At 36.5% G+C, this 13,318-nt stretch overlaps 1 protein-coding gene across 6 annotated transcripts in view; it reads left to right on the top strand.

The window, feature by feature from the left end:
• Positions 1 to 13,318, top strand: part of DENND1A (DENN domain containing 1A) — a 728,196-nt gene that overhangs the window by 376,304 nt on the left and 338,574 nt on the right. For all 6 annotated transcript variants that reach the window (XM_007474630.3, XM_007474629.3, XM_007474632.3 and 3 more), the window contains one exon: positions 3,252 to 3,305. In XM_007474630.3, the coding sequence (XP_007474692.2) occupies positions 3,252 to 3,305 (54 nt within the window). The remainder of the gene's footprint in view (positions 1 to 3,251; positions 3,306 to 13,318) is intronic.

Below are 13,318 nucleotides of genomic sequence, written 5' to 3'. Positions count from 1 at the left end.
AATCTTCTCCTGGGATAAACAGTGAATTCCATGCATATTCCGGAACTTTGGCTCCACCTTGAGACTAAAGTTTAAATGCTGACTTTGAACACTGGGTTAATGTATGCTTTTGTGGTCAAATCACTGCTTCTTTCTGAGCCTCTTTAAAATACGGATGATAATATTCATTCTGTCTAACTCAGAGAACTTCTATTTTATAGTGGAGTAAATGAATTTTGGATTTCAATTCAAGAAAATCTAGGTTCTATTCTTGTATCTTAAACACTGGCTGTGCCATTATGGGTTACCTATATGAGTCTCAAGCAAGCTGCCCTTTCTTATCTACCAAGTTATATATGAATTATAGATAGAATTTGGTAGACAGAATTCCCTCAATAATGACTCACTTTCTTGATATATTTAATATCTCCTTCAGAGAATTATTCTAAAATTTAGTTTAATGTACTGCCTCTCTCATCTTACATTCACTGGTTGTATCTTCATAAAGGAAGGGAGTCATAGATTGATCATTTAGATTCTAGGTATTATGTAGGTCTATTCTTCTGAAATTATAACTCATGAACCTCTTCCTGTACATATACCTTTGATTATCCGGTAAACACAACTAGCTCAAAACAGAAGCTTTGTTAAGATATTGTAAGAACAATTTTAATTAAAAAATTCCCTCCAAAAGTGTGTGGCAAAAAGGTAACATACCTCTTTGTATTTTATGACCTGGAAATTCTTTGTTGAATCTATAGCAGGCATTCTTCTATGATGCTAAGGGTCACACCACTTGAAGGTACCTCCTTCTTTGAATTATCTTTCTATATTTAATTATATTTGATGTGTTACTTAGTTCCTGGTTGAATTGTTTTCTTTGGCTTGCTAATCTCAGATTTTAGTAAGATACAAGCTCTTTTACTAATCTTTTCCCTTTGATGATAATGATATGGTCAAATGATAGAGAAGACAGATAAGTTTTCTGTTCCTCCCATGGTCAGTTTCCTTCCATGGACCATGGCTCCAACTCATTGCCTTATTTTGGGCTCCTCTAGTACTCAACTTGCCATCCCACTGCAAAAAATCCTTCCAGTTTTTTAAGACCCTAGAGGCAAAGTTGGGTTTTTTTGTTTATTCAGTCAACTGTTTTTATTCTTGACCCAATCTAAAATGTACTTGCATCATAAAGAGATTGCATTGGCTAGATTATCTGACACATTTAAAACTTTATCATGCCCTTACATTCATTAATTAGAGAGAAAGTATATGAAATATTCTACTTTACAAACAATGGATTGGATAACTTTCTTTAATCTGAGATAATCTGAGCTGCCTTTGAGTTAAAATATGCTTCTAATACTATACTCAATCTTTATTATACTTTTCCCCCTAGCCTCCTCTGATCCCATACCTTGAGAGATTCTACTTGAGAGATTCTAAGACTTGACTCATGATACTTAACTAGCAAATGCTAGTTTTGACTAGTGATATTCTTTTCAATTGTGGAATTCTAGTAATTTTATTATAATTTATTGTACAAAATAAAGATAAGCTTATTTTCATGGGGAGGAAGTAGCATTAGATGAACTCAGGGAAAGCCCCATGTAGAAGGTGGAATTTGAGCTGAGCTTTGAAGAAAACTGGTAATTTTTTGAGTTGGAAATAAGGACGGAAAACATTTCAGGCATGGAGGGTAACCTGTGTAAATTCACAGAACGGGAATCAAATGCCATGTGTAAGGAAAAGAAAGATGAGTTTAGTTGGATGATAGAGTAGATGAAGGGGGAGAATGTTTAACAAGGCTAGAGTCAAGTCAGCTAGTATTCATTTAACAGTATATGCTAGTCCGTAATTATATTAGCTATTGTATTATACATGTGGCAGGCAATGTGCTCAGCAGCAAACAATGCTTTCTTTTTGACCCTCAAGATATTAGTGAACTATTGGATTTTTTATTAGCAAGGAAGTGAAATAAATGGTCAAAACTATGCTTTGTAAATAATATTTTGTCTTGGAAGAGAATGGATTAAAAAGGAATGAAATAGATTAGAAAGAGACTGGAGACAGGAAAATCAATTATACTTTTTCAGTAATACGTGTGAGAAGTGATAAGGCTTCAACTAGGTTGGTGGCTATTTGATATAGAGAATAAAACAGATACAAGAGTTGTTGTGGGGTTAGAATCAACTGGACAACAACTGTTTACATAAATGGGATGATTGATAGTAAGGAATTGAAGATGACTCTGAAGTTAGAAACCTGGATAACTAAAATAAATCTTTTACCTAGAAGTGAGAATTAAATCTACTACAGCTGATTAGGATACCAAAAGAGTGCTGAAATGAGAAAAGAAAAAAAGGAGAGGGAAGAGAAAGAGAGAAATTAAAATAGAGCCCAAAGCAGAACCTTGAAGAAGACAAGGAAGAAAGGAAATATACAATTGAAAAAGTAATTGAAGAAATTTAATCTGTTATGATGATTGTGATTAATTTTTTAGGTCCTTTATTTCACAGCTTAATTCATGAAACATTTGGTTAAATATATTTTTTAAAAACCCTTCTGCCTTAGAATCAATACTAAGTATTGGTTCCAAGACAGAAGCATAGTAAGGGGAAGGCAATTAGGGTTAAGTCACTTGCCCAGGATCCATAGCTATCAACTAATGGTTAAAATATTAAGTTGTTAACAATATTTGTTTATGAAAGAGCTCCTTGTACCAATAAAATTAAAGATCCTGGAAATAATACTTAAAGTAAGAATTAATAAAGTTTTTCTTCATATTTTGAAAATTTTTCAATTTACTAGTTGCGAACATTGTCTTTTAGATCATAAATTGCATACAACTAGGAAGTGACTTGAGATATGATTTGAACACAGGACTTCTTATATCTGATTCTCATTCTCCAAGCTACCTAGCTCCATAATATTTAATTTTTCAAAGTCATGTTAGCAGTGACTCAACATATTTGGCTCAAGGTAAATACCTTATCTAGTGAAAAGAACACTGAATTTGGAATCATGGAACCAAAGTTTGAGTTGTGACTCTCCTTTACTGTTTCTTCTTACCCTTTCTAAATTTACTTTTCCTCATCTGTAAAATGAGGCTGATTTTACTTGTGCCACCTACCTCCCTAGATTTATTACAAATGATCAGATAGATAATACATGGGTTCTTTTAAGTGCTATATAAATAACTATTATTGTTAACATTATTTGTTATCTATGTTTACAAAAATGAGTTAACTTCTGGGTTTTTGTTTTTCTCCTAGCACTCTTACTTCACTGTGCCTGACACAAGAGAACTTCCTAGTATACCAGAAAATGTGAGTATTTGAGTTGATTTAAATGCCTTTTATTTCTCTGCTCCCTTAAGAAAGGTTTTAGGGGTAGGTCAAGAGAGCCAGAGTATCTGTATATGTGTAGCATTCTAATAATAGAAAATTCTCCCATTCCCAACTACATTCTGTAAAAATTAATAGTTTTTACAATACTTTGTCCATTTACTTTCTTCCCCTGAAGATTAATAAACCCTTTTGCCTGAAACTTCCTTCATGTGTCTTTAGCTTCACTGTTAGATTCAGGGACTTAGATTCAGAAAATTTGAGTTTGAGTTAACTCTGCCAACTACTGACTGTGTGATCTTGAGCATATCACTTCCCCAGTCTATACCTCAGTTTCTTCATCTGTAAAAACGTAGGAAGATGTAAACCTAATGATTTCTTTTTTTAAAAAACTCATATCTTCAGTCTTAGAATTGATACTGAGTATCTACTTTGAGGCAGAAGAGCAGTAATGGGTAGTCAATTGAAGTTAAGTAACTTGCCCAGGGCCACCCAGCTTTGAAGTGTCTGAGTCCAGATTTGAAGTTAGGATCTCCCATCTCCAGTCCTGATATTCTTTCCACTGAGGCTCTTAGCTGCCCTTAGAGCTAACGATCTCAAATGTCCCTTTCTAATTCTAGCATTCTGTGATTCTATCACACTTTTCTTCCCCGCTTCATAGAAAGGATTCAGAGTAAAGGAAATTAGTTCCATATTCCTTACATGACATTTTTTCACCAGCACTGGGATAACTAAATATCATAAGTCTAATAACATTAGGATAGCATAGCACAAGCAGTTGAGGTAATATTTTTTAAATTTTACAAATTTATACAAATTTTCTGATGAAAAATATGGGACTTGATTCTGAGTAATATGACCCACAAGGCACAAAGCCAGGAGTTTTCTCCATTGTTTATGACTTCTCAGATCTCGTCAAAGTCAGAATTTTGTGAAAGAGGTAAAGCAGTTGCAATACCTCAGCAGTAAAACACCAAGAACATTGGACTATCACCTTTCTAGTGTTCTTGGGGTTTTACTGCTGAGGTACATATAGCTGCTTCACGAACTCTTTCTCATATTCTTTTTTTTTTTAAACATTATTTTATTTGGTCGTTTTCATACATTATTCACTGGAAACAAAGATCATTTTCTTTTCCTCCCCTCCCCCCCGCACCCCAACCCCCCCCCCCCCCATAGCCAACGCATGATTCCACTGGTTATCTCATGTGTTCTTGACTCGAACCCATTTCCCTATTGTTGGAATTTGCATTATAGTGTTCATTTAGAGTCTCTCCTCAGTCTTATCTCCTCCAACCCTGTAGTCAAGAAGTTGCTTTTCATTGGTGTTTTTACTCCCACAGTTTATCCTCTGCTTGTGGGTAGTATTCTTTTTAGATCCCTGCAGATTGTTCAGGGAAATTGCATTGATACTAATGGAGAAGTCCATCACCTTCGATTGTACCACAATGTATCAGTCTCTGTGTATAATGTTTTCCTGGTTCTGCTCCTTTCGCTCTGCATCACTTCCTGGAGGTTGTTCCAGTCTCCATGGAATTCCTCCACTTTATTATTCCTTTGAGCACAATAGTATTCCATCACCAACATATACCACAATTTGTTCAGCCATTCCCCAATTGAAGGGCATCCCCTCATTTTCCAATTTTTGGCCACCACAAAGAGCACAGCTATGAATATTTTTGTACAAGTCTTTTTGTCCATTATCTCTTTGGGGTACAAGCCCAGCAGTGCTATGGCTGGATCAAAGGGCAGACAGTCTTTTATCGCCCTTTGGGCATAGTTCCAAATTAACCTCCAGAATGGTTGGATCAATTCACAACTCCACCAGCAATGAATTAATGTCCCCACTTTGCCACATCCCCTCCAGCATTCATTACTTTCCATAGCTGTCATGTTAGCCAATCTGCTAGGTGTGAGGTGATACCTCAGAGTTGATTTGATTTGCATCTCTCTGATTATAAGAGATGTAGAGCACTTTTTCATGTGCTTATTAATAGTTTTGATTTCTTTGGCTGAGAACTGCCTGTTCATGTCCCTTGCCCATTTGTCAATTGGAGAATGGCTTGATTTTTTTGTACAATTGATTTAGTTCTTTATAAATTTGAGTAATTAAACCTTTGTCAGATGTTTTTATGAAGATTGTTTCCCAATTTGTTGCTACCCTTCTGATTTTGGTTACATTGGTTTTGTTTGTACAAAAACTTTTTAATTTGATGTAATCCAGATTATTTATTTTGCATTTTGTAACTCTTTCTAAGTCTTGCTTGGTTTTGAAGTCTTTCCCTTCCCAAAGGTCTGACATGTATGCTATTCTGTGTTCTCCTAATTTTCTTATAGTTTCCTTCTTTATGTTCAAGTCATTCACCCATTTTGAATTTATCTTGGTGTAGGGTGTGGGGTGTTGATCTAAGCCTAATCTTTCCCACACTGTCCTCCAATTTTCCCAGCAGTTTTTATGAAATAGTGGATTTTTGTCCCAAAAGCTGGGATCTTTGGGTTTGTCATATACTGTCTTGCTGAGGTTGCTTGCCCCCAGTCTATTCCACTGATCCTCCTTTCTGTCTCTTAGCCAGTACCAAATTGTTTTGATGACCGCTGCTTTGTAATATAGTCTGAGATCTGGGACTGCAAGACCCCCTTCCTTTGTATTTTTTTTTCATTATTTCCCTGGATATCCTTAATCTTTTGTTCTTCCAAATGAACTTTGTTATGGTTTTTTCTAAATCAGTAAAAAAAAATTTTTGGAAGTTCCATGGGTATGGCACTAAATAGATAGATGAGTTTGGGTAGGATGGTCATTTTTATTATATTGCCTCGTCCTACCCATGAGCAGTTAATGTTCTTCCAATTGTTCAAGTCTAGTTTTTGTTGTGTGGAAAGTGTTTTGTAGTTGTGTTCATATAGATCCTGTGTTTGTCTCGGGAGATAGATTCCTAAGTATTTTATTTTGTCTAGGGTAATTTTGAATGGGATTTCTCTTTCTAGTTCTTGCTGCTGAGCTGTGTTGGAATTATATAGAAATGCTGATGACTTATGTGGGTTTATTTTGTATCCTGCAACTTTGCTAAAGTTGTTGATTATTTCGATTAGCTTTTTGGTTGAATCTCTAGGATTCTTTAAGTAGACCATCATGTCATCTGCAAAGAGCGATAATTTGGTCTCCTCCTTGCCTATTTTAATGCCTTCAATTTCTTTTTCTTCTCTAATTGCTACTGCTAGTGTTTCTAATACAATGTCAAATAATAGAGGTGATAATGGGCATCCTTGTTTCACTCCTGATCTTAATGGGAATGGATTTAGTTTATCCCCATTGCAGATGATATTAGCTGATGGTTTTAGATATATACTGTTTATTATTTTTAGGAATGACCCTTCTATTCCTATGCTTTCTAGTGTTTTTAGTAGGAATGGGTGTTGTATTTTATCAAAGGCTTTTTCTGCATCTATTGAGATAATCATGTGGTTCTTGTTGGTTTGCTTGTTGATGTGGTCAATTATGTGGATAGTTTTCCTAATGTTGAACCAGCCCTGCATCCCTGGTATAAATCCTACTTGATCATGGTGGATGACCCTTCTAATCACTTGCTGGAGTCTTTTTGCTAGTATCCTATTTAAGATTTTTGCATCTATATTCATTAGGGAGATTGGTCTATAATTTTCTTTCTCTGTTTTTGGCCTGCCTGGTTTTGGAATCAGTACCATGCTTGTGTCATAAAAAGAGTTTGGTAGAACTCCCTCTTTGCTTATTATGTCAAATAGTTTGTATAGTATTGGGATTAACTGTTCTCTGAATGTTTGATAGAATTCACAGGTGAATCCATCAGGCCCTGGGGATTTTTTCTTAGGAAGTTCTTTGATGGCCTGTTGGATTTCTTTTTCTGATATGGGATTATTTAAGAAAACTATTTCTTCTTCTGTTAGTTTAGGCAATTTATATTTTTGTAAATATTCATCCATATCACCTAGGTTGGTATATTTATTGCCATATAGTTGGGCAAAGTAGTTTTTAATGATTGCCTTAATTTCCTCTTCATTGGAGGTGAGATCCCCCTTTTCATCCTTGATGCTGTTAATTTGCCTTTCTTCTTTCCTTTTTTAAATTAGATTAACCAGTACTTTGTCTATTTTGTCTGTTTTTTCAAAGAACCAGCTTCTAGTCTTGTTTATTAGCTTAATAGTTCTGTCACTTTCTATTTTATTAATTTCTCCCTTAATTTTTAGGATCTCTAGTATGGTTTTCTTCTGGGATTTTTTAATTTGTTCATTCTCAAGTTTTTTGATTTGCATTTCCAATTCCTTGGTCTCTGTCCTCCCTAATTTGTTAATATATGCACTCAGGGATATGAATTTTCCTCTAAGTACTGCCTTGGCTGCATCCCATAAGGTTTGAAAGGATGTTTCACCGTTGTCATTTTCTTCAACGAAATTGTTAATTATTTCTATGATTTCTTCTCTAACTATCTGATTTTGGAGTATCATGTTATTTAATTTCCAATTAATTTTTGATTTGGGTCTCCATGTACCCTTGCCGATCAATATTTTAATTGCCTTGTGATCTGAAAAGGCTGCAGTTATTATTTCTGCTTTTCTGCATTTGAGTGCCATGTTTCTATGACCTAGTGTATGATCTATTTTTGTGAATGTGCCATGTGGTGCTGAAAAGAAGGTGTATTCTTTTTTGTCCCTATTTATTTTTCTCCATATGTCTATTAACTCTAATGTTTCTAAGATTTCATTCACCTCTTTTACCTCTTTCTTGTTTATTTTTTGGTTTGATTTATCTAAATTTGATAGTGGTTAGTTCAAGTCTCCCACTAATATGGTTTTACTGTGTATTTCCTCCTTCAATTCTCCTAGTTTCTCTATTAAAATTTTGGATGCTATACCATTTGGTGCATACATGTTGATTAGTGATATTTCCTCATTGTCTATACTTCCTTTTAGCAGAATATATTTACCTTCCCTATCCCTTTTGATCAGGTCTATTTGTGCTTTGGCTTCATCAGATATTATGTTTACCTCTCCTGCCTTCTTTCTATCAGTTGAGGCCCAAAAGGTCTTACTCCAACCTTTAATTCTGACCTTGTGAGTGTCAACCCATCTCATATGTGTTTCTTGAAGACAACATATGGTAGGGTTTTGGGTTCTAATCCAATCTGGTATTTGTCTACGTTTTATGGGTGAGTTCATCCCATTCACATTCAAAGTTATGATTGTCATTTGTGGATTCGCTGGCATTTTGATATCTTCCCCTAGTTCTGACCTTTCTTCTTTAGCTTTCTCCTTTTGAACCAGTGATTGACTTTAGGTCAGTCCCCCTAGTCCCCTCCCTTGAGATGCTTCCTTTTCTAGCCCCTCCCTTTTTATGCTCCCTTCCCCTCCCCCCTCTCCTTTCCTCCCTTTTTATGCTCCCTTCCCCTCCCCCCTCTCCTTCCCTCCCTTTTTGTACTCCCTCCCCCTACCCCCTTCTTAATTTTCCTTTCTTTCTTGCCCTAATGGATAAGATAGAATTCAGTATCCCACTGGATTTAGATGTTCTTCCCTCTCAGATTTGATTTCACTGAGAGTAAGGTTTAAGTAATTCCACTTCACGCTCTCTTCCTCTCCTTCTCATATGAGGGTTCTTCCCCTCCCCTTCCCATGTGTATCTTTATATGCAAAAGATTATTCTATTGATTCCCCCCCTATTTCTTAGTATTATCGACGGTTCCCCCCTCCCTTTTCCTTTCTTTGCCCCCACTTTCCCCAAATCTTCTTAATGCCCCAATATTTCCCTATGCATGTTTCTTCTAACTATTCTTATGATGATAAAATTTATGAGAGTTACACAAAACATTTTCCCCACATATTAATATATATAATTTGATGTAAATGTAGTCCTTATAGAAGAAAGTTTGACTAAACGAAAAAGATAAAATTTATCTCCTTTTCCCTTTCTTTCATATTTACCTTTTCATGTTTCTCTTGCTTTCTGTGCTTGGATATTGAACTTTCCACAGAGCTCTGGTCTTTTCTTAGCATATGCTTGGAAATCATCTATTTTGTTGAATGCCCATACTTTCCCCTGGAAGTATATAGTCAGTTTTGCTGGGTAGTTGATTCTTGGTTGGAGACCCAGCTCTCTTGCCTTTCTAAATATCGTGTTCCATGCTTTGCGGTCTCTTAGTGTGTTAGCCACTAAGTCATGTGTGATCCTTATGGGAGCCCCCTTATATCTGAAGCTCTTCTTCTTGGCTTCTTGTAGGATTTTCTCCATTACTTGGAAGCTCTTGAATTTGGCAGTTACATTCCTAGGGGTTGTCTTTTGGGGATTTAGTATAGAAGGTGTTCTATGAATCCTTTCTATTTCTATTTTGCCCCCTTGCTCCAGAACGTGAGGGCAATTTTCTTTTATAATCTCCTGTAGAATAATATCGAGTTTATTGTTTATCTCTGTTTTTTCTGGGAGACCGATAATTTGGAGATTTTCTCTTCTCCCTGTTTTCCAGATCTGTGACCTTCTTAGTGAGATATTTTATGTTTTCTTCTAATTCATTAATTTTTTGGGTTTGCTTTATTGATTCTTGCTGTTTTATTATCTCGCTTTCTTCGAGGTGCTTAATTCTGGTCATTAGGGACTGGTTTTGCTTTTCAGCCTTGTCTGCCCTTCTATTGGATGCTTTGAGTTCTTTTTCCAATTGAGCATTCTTATCTGTCAGACAGCTGATCTCTTTCTCCCATTTTTCTTTCCAGGTTTCCATCTTTTGAATAAGTTTCAGTTTGAGATCTTCCAGAGCTTATTGATAGTTTCCATTTTGGGAAGCATGTTCTGAATTTTTTTGGATTTCCTCCTCATTCTCCTCTTTTCCTTGGGTACTTCCACCATAAAAGTTTTCAATAGTCACTTTTTTCCCTTTCTTCCTGGAGGCTTGATTTTGGGCCATGTGAGCCATCCCTTTGGTGGTTTTATTCCCCTTTCCTTTTTGGTCTGGGATCTGGGTTATATGGGAGGTTTTTCTGTGAATTTAGGTTACTTCAGACTAGTTCTTCCCAGCCTCTGAGGTTTCTTAGAGCGCTGGGTCCCTGATCACAGCCACACTGCCCAGGTGTTCAGCTCCGCCCAGATAATCAACGCGTGGTCCACCCCTGGTATTTAGCTCCGCGGAGATGTTCAGCGCAGCCGCCCCAGGTACAGCTCCGCTGAAGCGCTGGATTCTCCAGTGAAACCGCCCTGAGACGTTTTTTCCTGGCAGTCCCCAGATCCCAAGGACCCTGAAGTGCCCCCCCCCCCCCAGACAGAGATGTTCCCCACTCACTTGCTGTCCCGGTGAGAGCTCAGGTAGCTCACTCTGATTTAGTGGGGGAGGTGGGATGGGGGAAGGGCGGCTCAGTTCACTTTTCTGTGCAAGCTTTTCCTCCTTATTATAGTGTGGAAATGTTCAAACCCCATGTACCTTCGCCTCAGTGGAGTACTGGGAGTACAGGGGTGTCCTTCTGTTCCTCCAAAGGTGATTTTTATGCTCCTTTGATGTAGTCTATTTCGTTCGGTGCCGGGGAGAGGAAGAGTGTCTTGTCTAGATTGCAGCCACGATTACCCGGAAGTCCCTTTCTCATATTCTTAATGTCTTTTTTTTAATACATACCTTATGTCTTAGAACAGTGATGGCTAACCTATGTCATAGGTGCCAAAGATGACACACAGAGCACTCTCTGTGGGCACATGGCTGCCCCTCCCCCCAGTTCATTACAAGAAAGGAAGAGGGACTGGGGTGGAGCTGCTCTCCTTCCCCTCTCCACCATGCCTGAGGACATTTCTTCACATCCACTGCCCCTCTCCCCAGTAGCCCAGTGGGAGAGTACAGGGAGTAAGGTGGGCAGCTCACAGGCAGCATTGCTAGAGGGGAGCAGAATGCTTGGGTCACTCCCCTCCCCTACCCCTCTGTCCAGCAGTCCAATGGAAACGCTTCCTCCCTCCCCTGTGTAGGGTAAGGGAGGTGCCCGGCATTCAGTGGGGGAGAAAGGGCATGGCACAAGGTCTTGGGGGGCAGACACAGAACAAATCTCTAAAAGGTTTGCCATCACTGTCTTAGAATCTATACAGATTATCCATTCTAAGGCAGAAGACCTAAAAGGGTTAGGCTGTTGGTATTTAGTGACAAACCTGGGCCACACAACTAGGATGGGTCTGAGGCACAGAAAAATGTGTGTGTGTATGTGTGTGTGTGTGTGTGTGTGTGTGTGTGTGTGTGTGAAGCATGTTGAAAAAGGAAAGTGTAGTGGTTGGGGAAGGAATGGAAATTTTCCTTGTCTACTTAACTGAGAGGGAAAAAAGAATAATGGATGACTACTAATAAAGAAGAAAGATAAATGAACAAATTAAGTAAAACTAGGCTCCAAAACTTTACAGTGCTATGTCTCGTGGGAAATGCTAGAACTTGAGGATAAGAGCTGGTAGAAATAAAGTTACATGAGAATAAACAAAAACAGCTGAGATATCAAAGTACTGTGTTTACAGAAGAATGTGGGAAAAGACCAAAATTAGAGAAAAATGTTGGAAAATATAAATCTCACTTATAACTAAAAATATGAATTGATTATGTAATCCATTAAAAAAACTACAGAATACCAAAATTATAAAGCAGACTCAAGTGAGCTTTTAAAGAATAATATCTATGCTAGTAAATTATTCTAAAAAATTAAGAAAGAAATCACTATATCAGAATCATTTTATTGGGGAAATATAGTCCTAATATCTAAACCATGGAGGAAAAAGCAAAGAAAGAAACTATAAACTAATATTATTCATTATTATTAAGGAAGAGGCATGAAGAAAGGGAGGACTTGCAAGTCAGGTATTGCAAGAAACAAGGCTGCGGACCTGTCTGTCAATCAAGACAATCTCTCTCTTCATGCCTCTCCCACATTATCAATGGAAAAATTTTCAGATAGAATCCTGTTACACTGAATATGAGAAGAAATCATCTAAGAAATCATTCATCATTATCAAGTTGTTATGTATCCAATAATATAAGCATAATTTAATATAAGGGGGAAAACTCAGCATATTTGTCATATAAAAAACAATATGTAACCATGTTAACTCTAACAATCATTTATTAATTGCCTACTAGGCTTGAAGTACATTAAAAAAATTTTTTTTAATCCAAAACTACATGATTACCTCAGTCAGTGAGGAAAATTCCTTTGAAAAGGGGAAATACTCATTTATGCTAAAACCTTTACTAGCATAGGCCCAGAGACCTTTTTTATATCATTAAAAGTGTCTACCTAAAATCAAAAGTAAACATCAAATGAAATGGGTATATACTAGAACCTTTCCCAGCAAATATAGCAGAAAAGCAAGTTTGTCTATCCCCATATATTTACTTAATGTAGCTTTATAAATTTTACTAACAGGATAAGAAATGAAAGGCATAGCAATAAGCAAAGAAGAGAACAAACTATTTCTATTTACTGATATCCTAATGGATTAGGTAGAAAATCCTAGGAATTAATTCAAGAAAGAAACTAAATGAGGTATATATCAGAAAGTCTCAAAGAACAAATATGGGTCTGAAGATAAGACATAAGAAGATCCCCACATTCCACTTTTTGGCAGATATAGAAGGTTCATTTATCCTTATTTTCATACTTCTAATGTGTTATTTTTATTTATTTACTTTTTGTCTTTCTTTTTTTTTTTGCTGTAAAAATTTTGTTTTATTAGATGGCTCTCAGGGATAGCAGGGGAAAGGAAAGTAATGGGATAAAGTTTAGTAATATTAAAAAAATGGTATCAGTAAAATATTACTTAAAAAACTTAAAATCTGAGGTTCAAAGAGGGAAAGTGACATAATCAGGATCACTTATATATAAGAGTTTGAGTCCAAAGTTTGTCTTACTCCCAGGCCAATAGTCTTTTTGCTGAAGCCCTTAGATAAAATATTTCAATTTTCAAGACCTTATTGAAGTTTAATTTCTAGTTTTTCCATTATTGTAAAAATTATTTTTTTCTT

Source organism: Monodelphis domestica, chromosome 1 (assembly GCF_027887165.1).
Source record: "Monodelphis domestica isolate mMonDom1 chromosome 1, mMonDom1.pri, whole genome shotgun sequence".
Lineage (NCBI taxonomy): Eukaryota > Metazoa > Chordata > Mammalia > Didelphimorphia > Didelphidae > Monodelphis > Monodelphis domestica.
This window is presented reverse-complemented; position numbering and strand designations above follow the sequence as displayed.